Source organism: Arvicanthis niloticus, chromosome 22, assembly GCF_011762505.2.
Source record: "Arvicanthis niloticus isolate mArvNil1 chromosome 22, mArvNil1.pat.X, whole genome shotgun sequence".
Lineage (NCBI taxonomy): Eukaryota > Metazoa > Chordata > Mammalia > Rodentia > Muridae > Arvicanthis > Arvicanthis niloticus.
In genome coordinates this window covers 10709094-10733592 of record NC_133429.1, presented here as the reverse complement: position 1 = coordinate 10733592, position 24499 = coordinate 10709094, and the positions used below count along the sequence as shown (strand labels likewise).

General features: G+C 45.8%; 1 protein-coding gene across 7 annotated transcripts in view; it reads right to left on the bottom strand.

The window, feature by feature from the left end:
* Positions 1-24499, bottom strand: part of LOC143436031 (tetratricopeptide repeat protein 41-like) — a 62534-nt gene that overhangs the window by 17275 nt on the left and 20760 nt on the right. For 6 of the 7 annotated variants that reach the window (XR_013106279.1, XM_076919866.1, XM_076919871.1 and 3 more), the window contains exons 5-11: positions 21955-22115; positions 20559-20994; positions 18801-19040; positions 15401-15599; positions 13859-14037; positions 10213-10352; positions 600-771 (exon numbers count right to left, since the gene is read on the bottom strand). Coding sequence is in view for 6 of the 7 variants with exons in the window: in XM_076919866.1 (XP_076775981.1) it covers positions 600-771; positions 10213-10352; positions 13859-14037; positions 15401-15599; positions 18801-19040; positions 20559-20994; positions 21955-22115 (1527 nt within the window). In the remaining variant the exon portion in view is untranslated. The remainder of the gene's footprint in view (positions 1-599; positions 772-10212; positions 10353-13858; positions 14038-15400; positions 15600-18800; positions 19041-20558; positions 20995-21954; positions 22116-24499) is intronic. The other variant, XM_076919870.1, reaches the window with a different exon arrangement.

The window sequence follows — 24499 nt, the reverse complement described above, 5'->3', positions numbered from 1 at the left end:
AATATCATTTCTTCACCATGCCAAGAACCAGGGTTTTTCTGGACAAATCATTCACTGATCTACACTGAATAGGGTTAGTTTCCATACAAAGCATCTGTATGCATGTGGCAGTCAAAGGACCAAGGGACTAAGACAACAGCGTGAACCTGAAGATTGGATCCGTTTGGTGGGATGGCGTAGGTGCACATGAGTGTTTAGGCACAAAACACACGGGGGAAGGGGCTGAGCCCACATGAGGAAGCCAGAGGATAGCTAGCTAGCTCTCAGTTTCATTCCTCAGATGCCAGCCACCTTGATTGGTTGGTTTGGGGGTTGACCAGCAAGCTAAGTTAGGGGGCAACGGAGCCTCAAGGATTCACCTTCTCCAGCCCTGAGATTACAAGCATATGCCTGCCAGCCGTGATGTTCACCTTTTTAACATGGGTTCTGCCTCTGCCTCCTACATGTGGGAACTAAAGACATGCACCACCATGTTTGGTCGCGAAAAGTTTCCTTTAAAACTACCTAGCCAGTCCCTTTCCCAGGGAGAGAAGAGAAGGTCCCTGGGGTTGCTCTTTAAATTGCAAGGGGTGGGGCGGCCTCTGCAGGCATCTGCCTACCTTTCTGCTTCATCAACTCCTGGCTGATTTTTAGGTCGCTGAGTGTAAACCGCAGCAGATTTGACCAAGCTTTCTGAAAATACGTGAGTCCTTTCTGGGTCATCCCGATCTCAAGATATAACTCTCCGATGGCGTTCTGAGCTTTGAGGAGCAGTTCTGTCATGGAGGGGCTCTGTGCAGAAATGAAAAAGGGAACTGCTTCTGAAAACAGACACAGCACTTCTCAGGGACATGCAAATACTTATCAGATAAACGGCTATGATGAGATCTTTATTAGGAGTCACAGCAAGATATAAATCCATTTTGGGCAGTGTTTTTTATCTGACATGCGTGCAGTGTAGAGCTCTGCTTACTGCCTGTAAGGAAGAAGTTGTTATGGCTCATGGCAGGTATGACATGGCTTTAGGCCAATAGAAAGCCTTTATCACTTGGCCAGACACTACACAGGGTGTTTGGGTGGTCCAGAGTCCTTCTCGGGGTGGGCTTTTAAGTACAAAAACTATATCTTTGGTTGACACACCCCAGTTAACAAGAACAGTCAGCCTGAAGCAGAGCTACAGAAGCCAAAAGGCAAGGTTAGCACACTTAGGGACTTTCCTAGAACTGTGGACTTCCATGGATTGGGGCTTTGTTCTCATTTTGCCAGGCGTTTCTGCCTACATTCTGGGTTCCAAGGCATAGATAGTACTTCCATCATGGCGCCAGTTGTGCTAAGGTCTGGGGACTTGTTACACTTTCAGTGCACAGAAGACACTGGCAAGATAGATACCAGATGTACCTCAGTGGTAGAGTAACAGCATTCATGAGGTCTTAGGTTCAATCCCAAGTACTTTCGGGGGTGAGGGGGTCGGGGGCAGAGAGCTGACTCTGTGGTGAAGACTCTTGCCTGAGTTCAGTCACTGGGACCCATATAGCAGAAGGAAAGAACTGCTTTTTAGTGGCATGTTACATATGCACATGTAATGAAAAAATTACAACACATTTGTTACTTAACTCTTCTAAATGCCCAGTGCAAGCAATGAGAATAAATAGTGAGTTATCTTGCTGTTAGCATCTCTCTTCAGAAGACCTAAAATGAGTGTGTATAAGTGTGTTTAGTAACTAGTGAAGAGGCACACACTGGATGGCATGATCCATGTCACTGTTCATATATGTATGTTGTACTACAGTGTTAGCCTACAATGGCTCCACGAGGTAAACTTTTTTGCTTTCTTTTATCTTTTGTTTGTTTGCCTGTTTGTTCTTTGGTTTGGGTTTTTAATTTATGAGACAGGGTGTAAGGAGCCGTTTTGATGCTAATATTCTGTTCCCCAATTGGTTCTTGATCTATCAGTAAAGAAAGTCTTGGGCCAATTGCTGGGCCAAAGGACAGGAGGGACTTCCAGGTCCCAGGAGGCAGGCAGGGGGACCCAAGGGAGGAGAAGGGAGTTCGCCATGCTTTGGAGAGGAGAACCGGGCAAACATGTGAGGTCTCAGAAGGAGCTGGGGCCTGTGGCCACTCCTGGGGCAGGTGGTCAGGGATGTTGGGCAGGGGCTAGATGGAACTAGCCACTGAAGTTTAGGGCAGGTAGGAGGCTCAGAGCTAAGAGTAAAGATAAGGACATGCTTTCCAGGTGGGAGACAGCAGGGCCCAACAATTGTGCTAAGAAGGCAATTTGAAATTGAACAATTTTGTGTCTGTGTCTTTTGTCAGATGATTCAAGGGAAGCCAGAAGAGGGCTGGTATGGAGGTCACTTCCTGGAGCTAAGGACAAGTAGATCATAAAAATACAAGCTACAGAAGGTTTTCTCTCTGTTGCCTTGGCTGTCCTGGAACTCATTGTGTACACCAGGCCCACCCTCAAACTCTCAGAAACCTGCCTGCCTCTGCACCACAAGTGCTGTGATTAAAGGCCATGCCCAGTCTATGATGAAAATTCTTTTTAAAGACGTGTTTATTTATGTATATGGGTTTTTTCTTTGCAAGCACATTTGCACAGCAGAAGAAAGTGCTGGATCCCATGGGACTACAGTTACAGACAGAATTGAGCCACCTTGTGGGTCCTGAGAATTGAACTCTTCGCCACCAAGCAATCTCTTCAGCCCCATGAGGAGAATTTAAACACTGAGTTTTTCTAGTCTCTGGGACTTACAGAAAATGCCCTTCTGTGTCCAACTAACCTTTGACAAAGAGCTTCTGGACAGGTGTCTTGCAAACAAGTCACACCTATTTTGAGATCCTGACTCGTCGGCCGTGGAAGGAGCACCGGGTGGTGTGGAATCCCATTCTTTCACATGGCCCTCAGACGTATATCTAACCTGCCTCACGTGGCAAGCTTCCTACCTCTTGTGCCTGTTGCTCATCTTCCCAGCCCTCCATTCTTACTTGCCTGACCTTGTCAGCAATGGCAGGGATGGGTGCCTATACCCATACCGTCACCCACATCCTAGAGCTAGTTCCCCGTCCTGTTAGAGCCCTCCACACAGGCAAATCCAGGAGTCTGGACTTCACTGCAGAGGAGAATTTCAGAACCAACAAGTCTGCCGTAGAGCTGGAGCCTATGAAGAGATTCCAGTATAGATTTCTAAGCACAGGAGAGAAAAAGAGGGTCTGGGGAAAGGCCAGACACGTGCGAGCGTGGGGACTGGCATCTCAGAGGACAGCTGTATTTAGGTACCTTACAAAAGGCAGATAGGATTTGGTAGCTTACATCTCTAAAGGTTATGAAGACACTCACGTTGCTGCTGGTGACAGTGGCGATGCTACTCATTGTTCAAAGCGTGCACTTTGTCCTTACAAAGTGCCTATGAGAATGTTGTTGAAAATGGTGGGTGAGTGTGAGCACTTGAAGATTCGGGATAGTCTGGGCCTACATAGGCACAAACTTTAGGAATCAGAGGAGTGTCGTAACTCAAGGGGACATGTCTTTCTATTCCCCAAGAAATCCCTGAGGGCTCTAGGAGGAGAACACTGTTTTGGTGGACAGTGCTCCTTATCCTGATATTTGAAGCCTGGCTCTGTCAGCAGGACAGGCAGGTCATTCCATGTGAAGGCACCTCCCTTCAAGACCACACACTCTTACCCAAGTTCAGCCCTCAAAGGTTGCCTTAAGTATTTGTTGGGAGTAACCTAGGAGTGTTTAAACCCCCAGATCAACAAGAGAAAGGAACCTGGTGGCCTGGAGCTACAGACATTAATGCTCTCAGATATTTGGCTTCTTGTTATGTCACTGCATGACCCTTCCTGACCTCCACTCTCAAGGACACTTCTCCTTCCATCTCCAGCTGTCATAGCCACAGCTGAGCTGAAAGAAAGGCAGGCATGTGGACAGAGTATGGATATCCCCACAGTGTCTCTGCTAAAACCCTTCTCAGTATGACAACTTTAGGTGGGAAGCCTGGGAGGTTAGGAATGTGAAAAAAGAAGGAAAGAAAATGCCTCTTTTTTTTTTTTTTTTCCTTTTTTTTTTGAGGCAGGGTTTCTCTATGTAGCCTTGGCTATCCTGGATCTCACTCTGTAGACCAGGCTGGCCTTGAACTCAAAAGATCTGCCTGCCTCTGCCCTCCTCCTGAGTGCTGGGAATAAACGCTTGCATCACCATCGCCCGAACTGTAAGGCATTCTCTCCATAAGTGATCACTGCAGGGAGGGGAGGGCAGCCTATTGTGGATGGCCCTATCCCTGGGCTGGTGGTCCCTGGGTTCTATAAGAAAACAGTGGAGCAAGCCAGTAAACAGCACTCTTCCATGGCCTCTGCATCAGCTCCCGCTTCCAGTTCCTATCCTGTTTGAGTTGTGTCCTGACTTCCTTTGATGATGAACAGTGATGAGAAAGTGTAAGCTGAATAAACTCCTTCCTCCCCAATTTTTTGATTATGGCGTCTTTTTACAGCAATAGTAACCCTAACTAGAACACTTTGCATAAGTGCTCACATTCCTAACCTCCCAGGCGTCCCTCCTAATACTGCCTCCCACTCCATCTCAGTGAGGGTTTCTGCTGCTGTGATAAAACACCGTGACCAAAAAAACAAGTCGGGAGGAAAGGGTTTATTTGACTTACACTTCTAGATCATAGTCCTTCACTGGAGGAAGTCAGGACAAGAACTCAAGCAGGGCAGGAACCTGAAGGCAGGAGCTAGTAAAGAGGCCAGGGAGGGTGCTGCTTACTGACTTGTTTCCCCTGGCTTGCTCACCCTGCATTCTTATAGAACCCAGGATCATCAGCCCAGGGATGGCACTACTTGCTGGGGACAACATACCATGACAGGGATTGCCAGCAGTAGGTCGGAATGGAAACATCTCAGAAACCGCGGCAGCTCCTTGTAAAAACGAGTGGCGTCTGGGACTAAGAAGCAAGAGACCATCCTTCCAGGGGACCCACCATCTGAAATACAGACTGCCTGCAGTAGGCTAGGATGGAGACATCTCAGTAGCCCACATCAGCTCTTTATAAAAAAAAAAAAAAAAAAAAAAAAAACCACTTGTTCCCGTTTCTCCTAACCTTAGCCCTGGACAGCGGCTGTATAGATTTTATCTGTGCATGACTGCTTTTCAGTTGACCTTGGTGTGCATAATTATTCTATTATATCCGACTTTCCTATTCCCTTCTCCTTCTGCTCTGGTGAATTCTGTGAAACTAAATGTTCCTTGATGTAATGATTCTTAAACAATTAAAAATTGAAGAATGGGACACAGCACGGCACAGTCCTAATGGCCCAGGTGTGTGCTGTGTGCTCTTATCTTGAAAACAGTGCAATAAGTGCACAATGGTAGTTCCAGATTAGTGCTTAGACTTGCAAAGAAAGTTTGACGAAATTATTAGAAAATAAAATTGAGACAACATTAGAAGGAACCCCAAGAAAGGAAAAAACTATTGAAGTTATGAAATAAGTTTTGCACAACATTTAAGAGTGGTTCCTGGATAAGCAAGTATAGAATGCATACAATTATGTACTAGTAACACTAAGTCGAAACACTGGGGCTCTTAGGAGAGTCATTGCCTGCAATGTGCAGAAGCAGAAAACTAGAGAACTGCTGAGTTAAGGGTTAACTTGACTCTTTCTGGCCACTGCCTGGCAGCTTTGCCCATGTCATTTATCATTAGAGCTTCAAGGAAAACACATGTAGCTGACCTCAGAGCTCTGAGCTCTGAAGTATAATAAGTCAAAAGTTAAAGTTTAAATAATGATAAGTTTGCAATTATTATTATTTTGGCTACAGGCCTGGGAATAGGGGAAGCTTGAAACTTTGGGGAACAATTGTAGTTCCTGATTCTTTGTGGGATGTGGTTATTCTTTTGAATTTGATTTGGCAATGGTTATACAATGTCTTTTTTTTTTTTTCTACCTGCTTTTAGAGAGACAATAAAAGACTGGGGTAAGAAAAAGGTGAGAGAGCATGAGAAGAGCATGTGAAGAGAGAGTGTAAAGAGTGAGTGAAGAGAGAATGTGAGGTGTGTATGGAGAGAGAGAGAGAGAGAGAGTGTGTGTGTGTGTGTGTGTGTGTGTCTGTGTGTGAGTGAAAGAAGAGTGCATGTGGTGTGTGTGCGGTGTGTGTTGTAATGGGTGTGTGTGTGAGTGAAAGGGAAATGCACAGAGGTGTGTAGGAGTGTGAGTTCCAGAAAGAAAAGCACACGGGAGAAAATCAGAATGGGCAAGAGAATACAGATATCCCTGCTTTCACCTGAGAACGCCAATCCTGGGTCGAGGCTGGACCTTGACAACTACCCACAATGGGCTGGGTCGTCCCTCATTAATTTAATTAATTAATTAATTTAATTAATTAATTTAATTAATTTCTCACTAATTGAGAAAATGCCTTCCAGCCTGCGATGGTTTGTATATGCTCGGCCCAGGGAGTGGCAGGATTAGAAGTTGCGGCCCTGTTGAGTAGGTGTGTCATTGTGGGTGTGAGTTATAAGTTTCTCATTCTAGCTGCCTGGAAGTGAATCTTCCACTAGCAGCCTTCAGATGAAGATGTAGAACTCTGCCTGCACCATGCCTGCCTGGATGCTTCCATGTTCCTGCCTTGATGATACTGGACTGAACGTCTGAACCTGTAAGCCAGCCCCAAATAAATGTTGTCTTTTATAAAACTTGCCTTGGTCATGGTGTCTGTTCACAGCAGTAAAACCCTAACTAAGACACAGCTGGATCTCATGGAGGCATTTCCTCAACTGAGGCTCCTTTCTCTGTGGTAACTCTAGCTTATGTCAAAGTGACACACAAAACCAGCCAGTACAGCCCCTTTCAGATAACCCTAGTCTGTGTCAAGCTGATGTAAAACTAGCCTGAAAAAAAGGTGAGGGGCATGAGGGCTCTTCTAAAAGAGGCCCTGAGGCTGGAGAGATGGTTAAAAGTACTGGTTGCTCTTCCAGAGGACCCAGGTTCAATTCCTAGCACCCACATGGAGGTTTACAACTGTCTGTAGCTACATTTCTAGGGGATCTGACACTCCCACACAGACATACATGCAGACAAAACACCAATGCACATTAAATACATAAAAATAGATAAATCTAAGGAGCCCCCAAAGTTCTTTTTCCTCTACATGACAACATAGCCAGAACAGGGCTTTCCATGAACCAGGATACAGACCCTTCTCTTTCCTTTACATGACAACATAGCCAGAACAGGGCTGTCTATGAACCAGGATACAGACCCTCACTAAGCATCAGCTCCATCAGCTTGACCTTGGGCATCCAGTCTCCAGAACTATTGTCTTAGTCAGGGTGTTTGTTCCTGCACAAAACATCAGGACCAAAAAGAAGTTGGGGAGGAAAGGGTTTATTCAGCTTACACTTCCACATTGCTGTTCATCACCAAAGGAAGTCAGGACTGGAACTCAAGCAGGTCAGGAAGCAGGAGCTGATGCAGAGGCCATGGAGGGATGTTACTTACTAGCTTGCTTCCCCTGGCTTGCTCAGCTTGCTTTCTTATAGAAAACTAGACAACCATGAAGTATGTGTCTGTCATTTAATGCACTCAAACTGTGCCTGGCCTAGCAACAAGGAAGGTATTCTAATGAGACACTAGTGCCCCTTTCTTTGGCTGTTTGATGACTGAGATGATGATTCTACAAAAGTGGAATTTCCTCTGAGAACCTCATGTTGGGGGAGGAAAGAATGAAACCCTGATGTCAGACAGGGAGAAAGAGTCCTGACACACAGTTCTGACCACTTGGCAGGCCAACTGGATTGGGAAACAATGCCAAGTCAGCAATGGGCAAGACCACATGTTATCTAAGATTGCTTAGGAATGCCTTGTGCTCTCTATGTAAGCCTAAGCCTCATGTCAGGATCCCAGAGATGAAATTGACAGGACTCTCATTGTCTCCTCTCCCCAGGATGGGAAGGCACACTGGATGAGTCTCTTATCTCTGTCCCTTACTATTTCTTAGTATTTGTTGTCTTATTAATCAGCCCACTGAGGATGAGTAGCTGAACCTAGCTTGCTAGGGGCTGCCAGGCTCCAGGCCTTGACCCTAAAAACTCTGAAAAAAAAAAAAAAATGAAATCAAGCAGTTGGACTAAAACAAGAGGGAAACAAGGGACACAAACCTTCACTTCCTGGAAACCTTCACTTCCTGGAAACCTCTTATCATTTCCATGGATTCTGCACTGGTCCCAACCTGGATGTGCTCATCTTCAACCAAGCCTGGGGTGTAGTCTGCTTCCAAACAGCCCCCAGTCAGGCTAGCACCTACTCTGATGGGAGGGGACGGCTCCTGGGAAATGACAATCTGTGTGCTTGTCGTTTTGCTTCTTTCGTTTAAAGACTCTTATTTTTATTTATGTTTATGTGGGTGTGTCCATGTGAACACACACATGTGCAGTGCCCACGGAGGTAGAAGAGCGTGTCAGATCTACTGGAAATAGTACAATATAGGTGATGTGGGCCCCAAGACATGGGTGCTGGGAACCAAGCCTCTCCTCTGAAATTGCAGCAAGCACTCCTGACTACTGAGCCATCTCTCCAGCCCCTTCATTTAAAAGACCATTTTACTGCCAGGCCTAATGGCACACGCCTTCATTCCCAGCACTAAGGAGGTAGAGGCAGGCAGATCTCTGAGAATTCAAGGCCAGCCTGGTCTATGTGATGAGTTCCAGCAGAGCTAGCACTACAGACCTTGTCTCAACAAAAACAATTTTTAAAATGTATTACACTTATTTGTTTGCTTATAAGTATATGTGTGCATGTGTGTATATGTATATGTACATGTATATCTATGTGTATATGTGTGTGCATGTGTGCACGTTTGTGTACGTATACACATATGTGTATATGTGTATATATGAGTATATGTGTGTATGAGTGTGTATGTATGTGCGTATATGTATGTAGCATGTATATATGTATGTATATGTGTGTATGTATATTTGTGTGTATGCATGTGTGTGTGCATGTGTGTGTGTATGTATGTGTGTGCACGTGCACCATGATGAACATGGAATGGTCAAGGACAGCTTGCCTTGCAGGAGACAATTCTCTCCCAGGAATTGAACTCAGGGCATCAGGCTTGGCTGCGAGAGCCTTTATCCACCAAGCCATCTCAGCAGCCATAGCCTCATCTTTCAGATTCCAAATGAACAGTGTTTTCACCCATTTCCTACCCTCCTCCCAGGACATGACTGTGGTTTCAGTCTGCATGTCTGCCCCATGCTGCAGTCTCCTCAGTGTGCCACACAATCTGTCTCTCTACCAGGTTCCTTTCCTGCCCAGGCAAACACACCTGTCCTGGATCAAACCTGACCTGAGGCTTGTACCACCTAACTTTTTTTATCTTTCTTCCTTTATTGAGAAGCTTCTCAAGCAGGCCCCCATGTGTACATCTTCCCCATGGTTTCATTATTAAGACTCACGTTTTAACATTCTGCTCTCCAGGCCCCCACACACCCTTGCCTTCTCAGGGTCATCACAGACAGCCACTTACCAGACCAAGGGGCTGCTGTCAGTCTTCATTTACATGTCACCTGACACATAATGTTATGAGTACCTTTCGTTACATTCAGGAAAGCCAAAAGTTCATAGCTTTCAAAAAAAACCAAACAAACCACAATCAAGAAAACATCAATCTCCAGGTCTGTGTGGGGGGTGATATACACCTTAATCCCAGCACTGGGGAAGGCAGACACTGGCAGATTTCTGTGACTCTGAGGACAGCCTGGTCTACAGAGTGAGCTCAAAGGCAACCAGGGCTACACAGAGAAACCCTGTCTCAAAAACAAATAAACACATGAAAGGAAAAGTAAAAAAGAAAAAAATAATCCAACTTGGTCTTCAGGAAAATGACAGCCAAGTTGCAGGCAATTGTTATTCCATTTCTTCCAGCAGTGACACCGATCTGCAGGTGTCATTCTCTGCTGACTCCAGTCTATTTGGAGCTTGGTGGTATTGGTGTACAGTTGAGGTGTGGGTTAACACTGTAGCTTCCTCTCTGGTGAACAAATGCACAGACGCCCTAATTGTAAATGCAGACCCCCTACTTGTAAATACACCCAGCCTCCCCCCACTTGTAAGTGCATTGACCCCTCCCCCCACCTGTATAGTTAAGTTATAAAGGAACAAGGACAATGGTGTCTGAACGAACAAAAAAGGAATAAAGTTTGAAGGATTTAAGTCTTTTTCTCGCTTTACCTGAAGTAGCATGTCCTCCACACTCAAGAACAGCTTTTCTGCTTCATTGATCTTGCCCATAAGCTTCAGGAAACTTCCAATAAAGAGGATCATTCTGCCTTTATCAGCAGCAGTGATCTCGGACAGGCTGCATTCCAGCACTGGAACAGGAAGAAAAGGAGACAGGCCTGAAGCACACTAGGAAGGATCGAAGGGCCTCTGCTTAATCCTGCTACAAGACCCCACAGCTGCATCTCTCTCTCTCTCTCTCTCTCTCTCTCTCTCTCTCTCTCTCTCTCTCTGTCCCCCCCCCCCCGTGTGTGTGTAGGGGGTTGCTTGTCTTGCTTTTGTGAAGACAACACCTCACTCTGAAGCCCAGGTTAGCCTTGAACTTACAATCCCCTACCTTTGCCTCCAAAGTGCTGGGATCATAGATGATCCTATCCTATCCTATCCTATCCTACCCTACCCTACCCTACCATATCACATCATAGATCATCCTATCAGGCTTCAACTTCTGGTTCAAGACACCAGTAAATTTTATTACAAACATTGGAGAGTAGTTAACATGATGCAGTAAAGATCTATAATAGTATTGTACAACCTTGTTGTATAAAGGCTGAAATCTAAAGAGATAAACAATTATATACTTCAACCCATGTGTTGTTAAAATTTGTGTTTTGGAGTGAGGGTTTTTTTTTTTTTTTTTTCAGGAAAAAAAGGGGGGAAAGTTTATATTTTTATACAACTCTGCCCTCTATTAATTGCTAGATCAAACAAGAAGAAGATGTTAGAACAAAATAGGAACCCGGCTGGGGACACAGGCAGGCTTGTAATCCCTGACTTTCCCGAAGGCTGAGTTGGGAAGGTCCAGGGCTAACTACTTTATCTTGGGCTAGTTTTCAACTTGTGGAACAGCTACTCTGTATCTGAACTAACACCTCCTGATAACAAACAAAAGCTTCATAGAGGCTGTTGACTCAGAAGAGCACGAGCTTCCACCAATCCAAGACTGAGAATGTCAAGGGACAGCATCCTGGGCCTAGAGAACAGTTCCCCTCACCTCACTGTGCCTCCCTCTCTGATGTACTCACCAATGCGTTTTAAAACTTGCCGTGATTCTGTGAAACCATAAAAACTTCATAAAACCGCTTTTACATTGGAACATGAAAACTGGGGAAACCTAAATCTGTGTGGCCAATTCCTGGTCACTCAAAAGGGCTCCAAAATAAACCATCTCTTATTTCCTTTAAGATGAGAGCTGTAGCCCGGTGGTGGCGGCACACACATTTAATCTCAGGATTTGGGAGCTCTGTGAGTCTAAGGCCAGCCTGATCTACACAGAGAGTTCTAGGACAGTCGGGGCTACAAAGAGAAACCCTGTCTTGAAAAACCAAAGGATGAGAGCTGTGGTTTTTATCCTGACATGTCCACCCCTGCTTTTTACCAGTCACCTCAGCACTGAAAGTACTTCAGGAAACCATCATGAACCCCCGTCTCCCACTGGCCGCATCTTCATGTTCACACACTCAGCGCCACACAGAAGAGATGAGGAAACAGTTTTTCTCATTATAAAACTAATGCTTTCTGCCATTCTCCACTCTCATCTTCTGAGAGTATTCAACTTCACACTGTAACAAAGTCTACTTACACACACACACACACACAGAGAGAGAGAGAGAGAGAGAGAGAGAGAGAGAGAGAGAGAGAGAGACAGACAGACAGACAGACAGACAGAGACAGACAGAGACAGAAAGAGAGAGAGATTGATTTTAAATATTGAATTGGGATTGTCCCCCAAATGCTACACATTTGCTTTCTTTAAAAACAAAACAAACCCACAAGGGGGGGGGGGGGCTGGAGAGATAGCTCAGTGATTAAGGGTGTCTTCCGTAAGATTTTAGGGTTGTGGGTAAGATAGGAAAGGCTTCATGACAGCCTTGACTGATGATGACTGTGGATCCGGACAGAGGAATGGAGGACCCACCGGAGGTGTGACACTGGATGTGGCAGACTTTACAAAGTCAAATCTCAGAACTGGTTCAGCTAAGCCTGAGGGATGCGGAAGAGGTGGTGTCAAATAATACTAAGAAGACCAGGACTCTCTCAGGGTCCTGAAGAACAGATCGAGTGTTTGTTCAGATGGCTTCCCCACAGAGTCCTTCTATGGATGTCCTCACCTACTTCAAAGGGATATACTGGCACTAGGCTCTCCCGCACCCAGAAAGTCCTCACTGAGATGCCAAGTGACTTCCTTCTGAGATCTCCTGTCCCCAGGCCCCTCCATCACCAGGAGCTTTTATCCCACCTAGGAGAGCTGACCTTTCTCTCTAGCTCTCAGCTTCCTGTGACATACAGAGTGGCCCCTCCTGACCTCCTGTAACACATGGTATCCTTATGAGTATTCCTAGGGGGGAGTCTCAGATGAATTTCAACATTAAAGGAATATCTGCACAATAATAAATCGGCAAAGGCTAGATGGTCAGGGCCTGGTGCAACTTCAAGTCCATTTCTAACTGTCTGGGAGACAGACCCTGGGGATCTTCCCTCTCTGAAGACTCAGCTTCCTTCATTTTAATCAAGACTTGACTAGTACTGTTGTGGTTTCCAACATGATGCATATGCTTCTGGCATTTAATACACCCTTAGCAATGGAGTCTGAAGTAACTGGGCTGAAATTCTGAGTAACATCCACCTGACTGTGCAACAAGTTCATGGTCAGCCTGTCTCACAAAAAAAAAACAAAAAAAAAAACCTGTAAGCTCGGAAGGCAGGGACTCCGTCTGCCCTATTCATCACTGTGTGGGTGAGTCCGTGGGCCAGGGAGGTGCTTGGTTAACCTATTGTAAGAATGAAGACTATTATCACTCTGTTTAATAAGCAGGATGGGGGAAATGATCAGGCAAAAGGCATACTTATGGGATACACGGGCAAAAAAATACTGTCCAAAGAGTTATCCAAACCCAAGAATGAGGCAGATCATCAAAGAACAGTTCTCTGCTTGGCCCGAGACCACCTTCAACTGTCCTGTCAGGCCTGGGTCATGGAAGGAGGAAACACAGTCAACTGCAGAGGGAGTAGGCCACAGTTGGGTTTAATGTACTTAACCTGAGGCATCAAAGGTGTGACCAGAACTTCTAAGACGCTCTGTGTGGCTGTGAAGGAACGCTCCTGAGATGAGTCGGCGTCTGCAGAGACTGGGCACCATGGAGAGACAGGAATGCTGCAGCGTACTGGCTCACTGCCTGACCTTGGCCTAGCCCTAGCCCTCCAGGAAAGCCATTCTCTGCCGGCCTCCACGTCTGAGCTAACATCTTGTTAGTAATAGATTGAAATCTTTCACCATCTGTTAACTTAGCAGACCACTGGCTTCCACCAATCGTAAAGCAAAGACTCATCTGCTAGCATCTTGGGCCTACAGAGAAGCTCTCCATCTCTCTGTGCCTGCCTCACTGATGTATTTTAAACTAGCCTTGATTTAGGGTGTTCTTTGTTCTATAAAACTTTTAAAAACTTTGTAAAACCGTTTCTGTGCTAGAACAGGAAATTTGGGGTAACCTAAATCTGTTTTCCCTGGGCCATGGTCACTCAAAATGGCTCCAGAAGAGACCATGTCTTATTCTTTTTAAGATGAGGGCGTGGGTCGGAGGCACTGCTGCCGGCCTACCTGAGAGTGTGGCTCGCTTCTTGACTTTCTGGGAGTGTTCCGCTTCTATCTTGGCAACAGAGAGCAGAAAAGCCTCAGACACGTCACTGCCAGCTTCCAGCAGCACACTCCAATAGTGCACAAGATGCAGCCTGGTCCACAGACTCGGGTTTTGGATTTTTGATATGAAATCTGTGATGCTTGTGACACACAGGATCATGTAAGTTACTCGTGGCTGAAGGAAGTCACTCCTCTACTTCCCACATTTCGCTAGCCTAGCTATAGCCTTTTTTTTTTTCCAAGCAGGATCTCATACATCCCAGACCAAGGAGGAAGGACCTTGAGCTTCTGTTCTTCCTGTTTCAATGTCCCAAGTGCTGGGATTACATATATGTGTCACGATGCCCAGTTCAAACGAGCAAACACAGGGCTTTGTGTATTACAAGAGTCTTAGCTAGGCAAACATTCTACTAACTGAGCTATATATAACCCATGACACATAAACCCCTGTGTGTGTGTGTGTGTGTGTGTCTGTCTGTCTGTCTGTCTGTCTGTCCCACAGAGTTTAATCAAGGTTGCTTGCATAAGCACGAGTGGCAGGAACTTATCAGTGACTATATCACTTTTAAAAAATGATGCCCCTCCTCAAGCCACCATTAACCACCAATAGAGCCTCAGGGAGGGGAAGACCTAACAGATCCCTCCCCTATCCATGAGGTGTTGATGGTCTAGTCTGCACACAACCATGGATGCAGTGAGTGCCTAAGAGGGATGCTACGTCATGCCCAAAAGATGTGCTCTGCCTCCCTACGTCCCCACCTTTGGTTCTTATATTCTTTCTGCCCCCTCTTCCATAATATTCCCAGAGCCTTAGAAAACGGCCAGTCCTATAAACTTCTTACAGCTTTGGTTGTCGCCAGATAAATATGAGCCTTTCACTCTTCCATAGTCCAAGCCTATTCCCCCCCACCTATTCAGAATGCCCCTCCTCTGGGCAGACTCCTTGGCTCGACCTCCCAGGCAGTGGGGTCCCCCCAACTCTTGTGCTTCAGTTTCACATGAAGCATGGTCCCCCAGTTACAGTAACTATCTAGCCCCACTCCCCAACACCCTTCCCTCAGGATATGGAAAGTGTAGAAGACCTGTGTCTTAGGCCAGGGCTATGACAGTGCCAGAGGTGGGATGAGACCTCAGTAAGCTTGCTGTGTTCATGCATAAGGGCAACGAAGGAAGCAGAGGAGAGAAGGGGGAGAAATAGAAGTGCAGACCAGGAAAAGCAGGACAGATGTGGCTAGCACCATTGTGGCCCATCTTCTATCCCTTTCAGATCTGGCCTTTGTCCTCTCATCTACAGAATGCCTGGAGGAGTGCATACAGTGTGAAAGGGGAGACTACTGAAGTGCCTGAGAGATCAAACAGAGCATTTTGGGGGAGCCACCCACCATGAAAGTGCATTCCACACTAAGGTCTCACACATGCATAGTTGATCATGTTGCTCAGGGAAGCTGGGTTGCTAATGTGACATCAAGAGTCCACAGAAAGCTAGCAGGTAGCAGGACTTACCTGGGGCTCGTGATGAAGCCACATAGACCTTCCCAATACCCGCTCATCTTCATGTGCCACGGCAGTTCCTGATACACTCTCCAGAAAATGGTTTGCCGCTGGAAGTACCTCATCAGGACCTGGTGGAAATGTGCCTTCTTGTGATTCATGGTGTTCTGGGCCACATTTGGATTGCTCTCTCTCACCGGAGTGGTTACACCTATTTCGAAACCAATTACAGCCTCACAGTCCCAACTTCTTTCGTGTATGAAAATATAATCACAAAATATAGCAACTCTGTTGCTATAATTAGGGAAGAAAATACAATCACAAAAACTGCAACTCTGTATCTTGGAAAGCTTGGTATCTTTGAAAGTGGCTTGTACAGGGCTGGGGAAATAGCCCAGTAGGAAAGTTCTTGATGAACAAACCTGACACCTAGAAGTTGATTCCCCAGCACCTGTATAAACACCAGGCAAGGGTGATGGTTCACCTGTAATCACAGCATTAGGGAGACAGAGAAAGGTAAATCTAGAGCAAAGTAGCTGGCCAGCCAGCTTAGGCTAGCCAGATCCATGAGTGCTGGGTTTAAGTGACAGACCCTGCCTCAATATATGATGTGAAAAGCAGTTAAGAATGACATCGGAAATCAACCTCTGGCCTCTGCACACATGTATACACACCCATGCATGCACACTTGCACACATCCATGCAGACATGCAGCCACAACTGCATATACACAAAACCAAAAAAAAAAAAAAAAAAAAAAAAAAAAAAAGGTATCTTATGCAACACTCTGTTTTCCTTCAGAAAGTATTTATAGTAATTATTAGGGGTAAGTGTATGGACTCTGCATATTGAGTTTCCCTCCCTCACTCCCACAAAGAAACACTTGGGACTGCTTTCCTATTTTCCTCTTGTTTTTGTTTGTTTGTTTGTTTGTTTTAAAAATCAAATTGGAGGACTGGAGAGATGGCTTTGCAGTTAAGAGCATTTCCAGACAGGGCTACACAGAGAAACCCTGTCTCAAAAAAAAAAAAAGCATTTCCAGAGGTCCTGAGTTCAATTCCCAGCAACTACATGGTGGCTCACAACTATCTGTAATGGGATCTGATGCCCTCTTCTAGTGTGTCTGAGGACAGCCACAGTGTACTCATATACATAAAATAAATTTATAAAAAGAAAACACACACACAATCATACACTTAAAAAAAGAATCAAGTTGTAGAGTGGCAGTATAGAAGGAACAGGAGGGTAATTAGAGATATAAAGATATCTCTTATTTATTTCAATTTTATGTGTATGGGTGTTTTAGCTGCATGTTATGTCTATATATCACATGTGTACGGTACCCATGGGACAGAAAGGGGCATCAGATCTCTGTGAACTGAAGTCACAACAGTTGTTAACTGCCACATGGCTGCTGGAAGTCAAAGCCAGGTCCTCTTGGAAGAGTAAGACATCTCTCCAGCTCCACTTCTCCATTTTGAGTACGAACTGTGGCTGCTGCCTAAGCAAGTACTTGCTAACATGTGAGGGTGAGCATTTTGGAGACCTGATTCTTCTTCCTCCTGGACCTCCTAAGGGCACAGCGGCTGCTGAGCAAGCAGATGGGAATATGGTGATAAAGCTAAATTGTTCTATGTTCTTCCCTGACAGGCTGCACAACTCAGAAACAAGCCTCTCAAAAGTCCCAAGCCTGCTGACATCTGTCCTTGAAAATCAAAATCTTTTATGCTGTTTTCCTTGACACTCTTGCAAGATAAATGGAACGTACACTAGATGGCACACTGAGCTCAGATTATCATAAAAACTGAAACCAAGGAGAACTCACTATTTAACCTGCGTTTGTGCTAAAGTGGTTTCCAAGTCGCTCACACATCTGGAGAGGGTTTGTGCTATTTAATCAAAGGTATGTACATACGCTCTGGTGGCAAAGCAGTGCATGCAAAACCAATGATAAAAAACAAACAAACTGGCCGGGTGGTGGTGGCGCATGACTTTAATCCCAGCACTTGGGAAGCAGAGGCAGGCGGATTTCTGAGTTCGAGGCCAGCCTGGTCTACAGAGTGAGTTCCAGGACAGCCAGGGCTACACAGAGAAACCCTGTCTCGAAAAAACAAAAAAACAAAAAACAAAACAAAAAAAACTCCTCCCTTTCCTCGATGTATGATGAAGGCATTTTTGTGATTGCTACACTGAGAAAGTGAGGTAAGAAGTGAGAGAAAAATAAATGGGGTGACTAATAAGCTGAGTCTCAAATTTGGAAGTGTTAAACACAAAGGTTAAAGTCACCAACATCTGGGGCAGGCGGGTACCTCATTGGTAGAGCATGTGTGCACTCAGCACTCACGGCCCTGGATTCAACGCCCAGAACTCATGGAAGAGGAAGGGCTGTGAGATGTTGTAGATAATACCACATTTCATTTCATTGTTTTACAGAATCATTTCATGAGGAAGACAGGACTATGAATCCTCATATGACAAGTGAAGCTACTTAAAACCAGACAGACTGGGTAACTACTCTCCTCCAGCTATATATAGGATGCAGGGAAAGGTCCGGCCCCAGCATCCTCTGTGCATATGAAGTACAGCACAGGTCTTATCGACAGACTTAGCCTTACACATTTGTGCACTATTATGACTTGTGGGAGGTTAGAATATGCTAGACTGACAACTGCAAATCTCAGTGACTTAAGAGAACAAGAGTTCATTATGTCTGTCTGTGGGTTGGAGGCCTAAAATGCAAATCCAGGTCAGGAAATGCCAGAGGAGAACCATCTTGAATGTTCTATGAGCATTCAGTCATATAGTCCCAACGAGTGAAGGCATTAGAGAACTGTCATTCAAACTGCTGCCATGGGGATCACGGGAGATGCTGCACATGAGCTCCCATTACTCTCAGGGGAAACAGCATCATCCTTATTTTGAAAGTGAGAAATGGAGTTTTTAAAAGAGTTAAACACTCTGTGTATGATCTTACTGGTTCTGTGAGAGCCCAAACTAATTGCTTGTTATTAAAAAGAAATCCTCTTTAGAAGATGCCATGGTGAACTAGGTGGTAGTGGCGGTGGCAGCCACAGTGGCTCACTCCCTCTGATCCCAGCCCTTGGGAAGCAGAGGCAGGCGGATCTCTGAGTTTGAGGCCAGCCTGGTCTACAGAGCAAGTGCCAGAATTTGGAAGAAAAACAAACAAGAGAAGGGGGAGAAGGAAGAGCAGAAGAAGCTGTTGCTGCTGCTGCTCCTGCTACCATGGTAACTGTCTGGAAGGAGCTAAGACAAACTCAAGTCTACTCCATGAAGGAGTAACCCCTAGAGTGCTCAGCCAATGAAGTCAGTTTTCCTTCATGTTCGCTCATTCCTGCTAGAGAGATCCCGTGAGTGTGACCCCTAAAATGTTTTCATAGAATCGGCTCCTCACCCAGCAGCTTGTGCTCCACCGCGTTCCGTAGGGACTGGTGCTGGAAGTAAAGGAGACCATTGGGCTTCTCCTGGATCCAGGTTTTGGTGGCATTGCGGAAGGCTGCCCAGTGCACCGCCGTCACTTTTTGGTGGTCCCTGTAGCCCATCATGTCCAAAAGCTGGAGCAGTTCATCCTCAGCTAGCCCGCAATGGGAGATGCAGAGCAAGCAGAGCACGTCCACCACCCAGCCACTAGGCCCTGTGCGGCCACGGTAGGGGTGAGGGTGGGGGACAGAACATGATAGAGCCAGTTAGCAGAAGTAGGGGATCCACTACACCAGTAAGCACCCGCCCTCCTCCAACTAAAGTAAGTGCTGTAATGGCCCCAGTCTTTTAAAGGAGAGAGTGCAGGCAGGTTGAGTAACTTCCCCAAAGTCACTCAGAAGAAAGTGCTGAGGGAATTTGAACCTAGTCTGCCTTCAGAACCCATGATGTCACCCACCATTGACAGTCATAACTAATACCGGGGACAAACAGGCAGACTTCCTGGTCCCCACGCTAAGCAATCTGTCCAGTGGTGTGTGCTAGGACAGGAGCTTCTCTTGGAGAAGTGTCACACTCACAGACATCATCTAAGGGCCCTTAAGCTTCTGTCTTATCAGTGGCTTTAAGATCTGCCAGCTATGGAGATCCTTTGGTTCACAGGGAAGCCAGGCATCATGGTCCGCTGCCTCTCATGAATTGAAGGGACCCACACTACCTAAAGCCTCCATTTAAAGGCAGATCTGAAGCCAAGGAGATGAAGCTTCCCCTGAACTTGACTGATCTCTACCAAGCTTTTCCTAGGCCTGTGCCTTTGGAGCTCCCTAGGCCCATCAGGACTGTGGGCCAATGCTGGGGAAGGAGCTGTGGGTTCTACTGCGCAGTCCTGGGGATGTAGTTACATAGAACGTATCAGATGGCCTTGGTGACTCTTCTAGGGGATCTCACTCCCACCTCCGTGGAGGTAGGGGAAGGTACAGTAAACTCGAAGTCCACCTTCTTGCTAGAAATGCAAACTGTAAAGTGGAAAACTGGGTGGGAAATGTAGTCCAATTGTAATCAATGTATCCTGTACCCTTCCACCTCTCTGACTGCATTCCAATCTAGGTTCCACGTCCTGAAAGAAGACTAAGATGCAGCAGAGACAAAATGAGGAAAGCACCGGACATCAGAGGCCTCCTGCACAGACAGTGGCTGGAGAGAATAACAGCTTTCAAAAGCCTGCTTGTTGATTACCATAAACAAACCTAGAATAAACTGTTCACCACAATAGATTCACAAGATGAGCTAACAATGTTGCTTGTTTGGTTTTTGTTTTGTTTTGTCTTGTTTTTTACCCCAGCTAGGAAGAAAAGACCTATTACAGAACCGAGAAAGGTCTAGGAGAAAGCCACTGAGTAAATCAGGAATCAAGATGCCAGGAGAGCCAGGTGTGTAGCACACACTTTTAGTGGCAGCTCTTGGGAGGCAAAAGCAGGTGGAGCTGTGTGAGTTTGAATCCAGCCTGGTCCATATAGCAAGTTCTAGCCAGAACTACATAGACAGACCCTGTCTCAGCAACAAAACAAAAGCTGGCGATAAGGTTCTCCTTGGTGAGCATGAGGGTCTGCACCAGCAGGGGGCAGCAGAGCCAGAACTACAGAGAAACTAGGGCAAACAAATTTGTTAGACAGAGCCATAAAAGAGAAGGCGCTTTTAGGACTGAGGTCCGTCTGAGACCAGAGCTACCACACACCTGAAATCACGGTGTCTACTGTTGTCTCTTTATGCTTCAAAGTCCAACTATAATCTTCAACCCAGCGCTTCAGAATCAACTCCCAGAGCTCCTGCACAGAGGCAACCTCCAAGTACTCCCGCAGACACTGGAACTCGTTGCGGTAGATTCTGCATTCCTGCAGCTCCCTGGCGATGATCGTTAGCTTCAGAGGGTTCAGGTTTGGTTTCTTCCTCAAAACAGGCTTGCTCTGCCCAAAGCGTTCTTGGTCAGCAGCGGAAAGGTGATGCCTGAAGATGCTGAACTTTGTGTCTTCGTCCCCCATGCTGTTGAGTTCCACGGTCTTCACGTCAGGGCGGGCACACAGCGACTTGCAGGACAGACTGGAGGAGACGCTGCTCAGAATGAACTTACAGTGCGGAGGCAGCGAGCGCGGCAGCCAGGAGAAATCTTTAGCCTATTGGAGACATTGGAAAACTTCAAAGACCTTAAAAGTACTTTCAGAGCACATGGACGGTTGCATGTGAGTACAGTGAGGGTAACTTGGACAGGGAACCATTTGGTACTAAAAAAAAAAAAAAAAAAATACAAATTTACACAGAATAGAACCACATTCGACTGATTTATCTGTGATGAATCTAGTAGTGCAAATCTGGACTCTCTTCTGAAGAATAATCTACACCAATACTCAGAGAAAAATCTTTAAAAAGGCAATTTGGACCACTTAATAAAATAAGAAGACCTTGTGTTATAGTAAAGAATTGTTTCTGCAGCAAAAAAAAAAAAATGTTATTTTTGTCATGATATACCTAATAGGATATTTTCTTGATTATTTAAATTTTTATTATATTTTCATTTATTTATTTTGTGTGCACATGTGTATGTGCAGGCAGGTGTTATTTATTTTGTGTGCATGTGTATGTGCAGGCAAGAGTTATCCCAGGATAACTCTTGGGAATGGGTTCTTTACTACTTAACTATGATGTGGATCTCGGGTTTTGAACTTGGATTGTCAGCCATGGCGGTAAGCACCCTTACCATCTCACTGGCCCTTTGTGTCTGGATTCTGATCCCACCTTTAATTATGTTTGGATCTTAGATAACACCTAGGTAACCTAACATCTCTTTGCCCTCTGTCCAACCAAGGAGATGAGTAGTCTCTTTCTGAACAGCTGTGTACATTCTAGACCTTGGGTTCTGAGCCAAAAAGAGTATGTTCATACATTTAAAGTTCCTAAAATGGTGTCAAGCCCATGGTAAATGGCATGTAAGTATTTGACTAGTAAAACATAAAGCCATAATTAAAATCAGTGATGGACATACCCAGAAACACAACACAAGAGAAATGTATTATATACACCCTGAGAAATGGGGTCTTCTTCTTTATAAAGAGAGTGTCATTTTTAAGAGATGTTACCTTCTGACCTGAAATCCCATAAATGCCGATCAGCTCCTCGATCCCATCCAGTACGAGGATGCATGGCTTTAAGCTGATGGCGGCCATGAACACTTCTATGAGAAGTGAAAAGACCAAGACATTGGAGTCTTCATTAAGGAAATCCATTTCAAGCTGGGGACCTACAATACAGAAGTGTCAGATGAGGTGAAAACATTCCCATCACTGCTCAAGTGTACTGACGGCCTGGGGAGGCAGAGAGGGTGGGGAATGAGTACTAGCCTTTCCAGCTGTGTGGCTGACACACGCATGCACATGGCTGGCTTCCTCAAGACATTCAGGCCCAAAGTAGTGATGGTATCTGTCACCAGATGTCTCCAATACATTTTCAGGATTTCATTTAAAAAAATGCTATGTTTCGTATGTGCACCACATATGTGGGGGGAGGGACGGGGTAAATGTCTGGTATTCTCAGTTACTCTCCACCTAAGTTTTTGAGGCAGGGTCTCTCTCTGAAACTGGAACTCACAAATGCTGCTATACAAACTGACCAGTGAGCTCCAGGGATCCTCTAATCTCCACATCCCTGGTAGTCCAAAGGCTATGGGAGGTTGTTGTTGTTGTTTTGTTTTTAAGATTTATTTATTTAATGTATATGAGTGCTCTATCTGCATGTACACCTACACACCAGAAGAGGGCATCAGATCCCAGGTGGTTGTGAGCCACCACGTGGTTGCTGGGAATTGAACTCAGGAAGAGCAATCAGTGCTCTCATCTGCTGAGCCATCTCTCTAGCCCAGACTATGGGAGTTCCATGCAAAATCATCACATGAAGAAAAGTACCAAGAAAATAAACAGTCTTAGTGAGCATAACTAGCTTTCCTCAAAATGATGTTCAAGAAAATGGTAGTGTGATGATATGGAAACTGATCCAAACATTTCCCTTTGAAAAGAGCCAATCTGTCTCTATTAAAGGTCTGTTGTCTGATTTAAATGTTAATATCTCAAATGTTTAAATCGCCCACTTACCAAAAGCCAGACTCAATTGCTCTCTCTGTGGGTACTTGCTCGTGTGTGTGTGTGTGTGTGTGTGTGTGTGTGTGTGTTCATGTATGTGGAGATCATCATTCAACACAAGATTTATTGGAAATCTTCTATGCCTGTTCCAGGCACCAGATTTATCAATAACCAATAAAACAGACATACTCTCTAAACTCACAGGGCTTGCAGGAAGACAAGCGTTAAAACACACAATACTGGGACCTTTCTAAGTCACCTGGCAGACCATGCAGGGTAAGCTCACAGTACTCGGAGCGAGCCGTCCACATGAAGCACCCATGAGCTGGGGCTACACTGGCTGTCAGTCAGGCAGAGCTGCCCACTGGCCCTCTCGGGGGGTGGCTCATGAGTGACAAGTATTTCACCACCAGAGGAAATCAAGGGAAGTAAAGGGACCTGAGGTGATGGGTCTATGACAAAGAAACCAAACTTGTGGAGCCAAGGACAAGAAGTCAGGCTAGGAAGTGATTTTGACCCCGGGGGGTGGGGCACGAAGCCTGGCAAGGTCTGCTGAGGTTTTCTGCCCATTCCACACGGCCAACCAACTCAAAGACAGGTTTTCCTGTGAGCCAATGTTGGGTGAAGAGCAAGAAGGAAATCTTCCAAAAGACTGGGATGTTCGTTTGTGTGTGTGTGTGTGTGTGTGTGTGTGTGTGTGTGTGCGCGTGCGCGCGCGCCTCTAGAAAGCTACACAGTACAGTATCAGGACAAAGAGTTTCTGAATCAACGACCCCGGCAGTCTAGATGTCAGGGTACTAATGCTGGTCAAGGCCCGGGATGAGATACTTATGAAGCCCTTAACAGGATGCCTGGTGCTCAGGGAACCTTCAATCTGTAAGAACTCGCCTTCTAGGAGTGCTACCTAGTTCTATGGAACGCAGTGGAGAGGAACTTCATCAAGAGAAAGCTTGACTCTGAAAAGCACAACCCAGAAGGGGTGCCAGCTGCTAGCACGGCAGAAGAGAAGACCAGGATGTCCGCAGAGCTCGACAATGGCAGTTCTCCACTATATACTTTGTCCTGGCAGGAATATGTCACATGTGGTATTTGGTGTCTCAGACCGGAAGGGCCTCTGCTTCTCACATCTCACGGAGAAATGCTTGCGGATGCAGAGAACAGAGGCGGGTCACAGGAAAATGGGCCGCAGAGTAGCTGAACCTGCAGTGCGCAGCTGCACTCTCTCAGCAGAAGCGCTGCCCCGTGAGCCCACTCTCACGTCATCCAGGAAGCCAGCTGCGCTGGGGAGCACAGGCAGCCCTGAAAATGCCCGGCACCATTCTGACCTAATCAGGCTGCAGCGATAACAAGGCAGACTCTTCTACTGCAGCCTGTCTACTGATTGATCACGAACGGGAGTGTTTCCCTTACTAGTGCACCCGCTGTTTTTGCTTTCCCTCCAATTTGGAATGCTAATCCCAAAAGTAAATAACAGCAGCAACATAATAACAGTATCAGCAGTACCAGCAGGCACCATTGTCAACTCTTAACAAGCTTTACCTTTCCAATC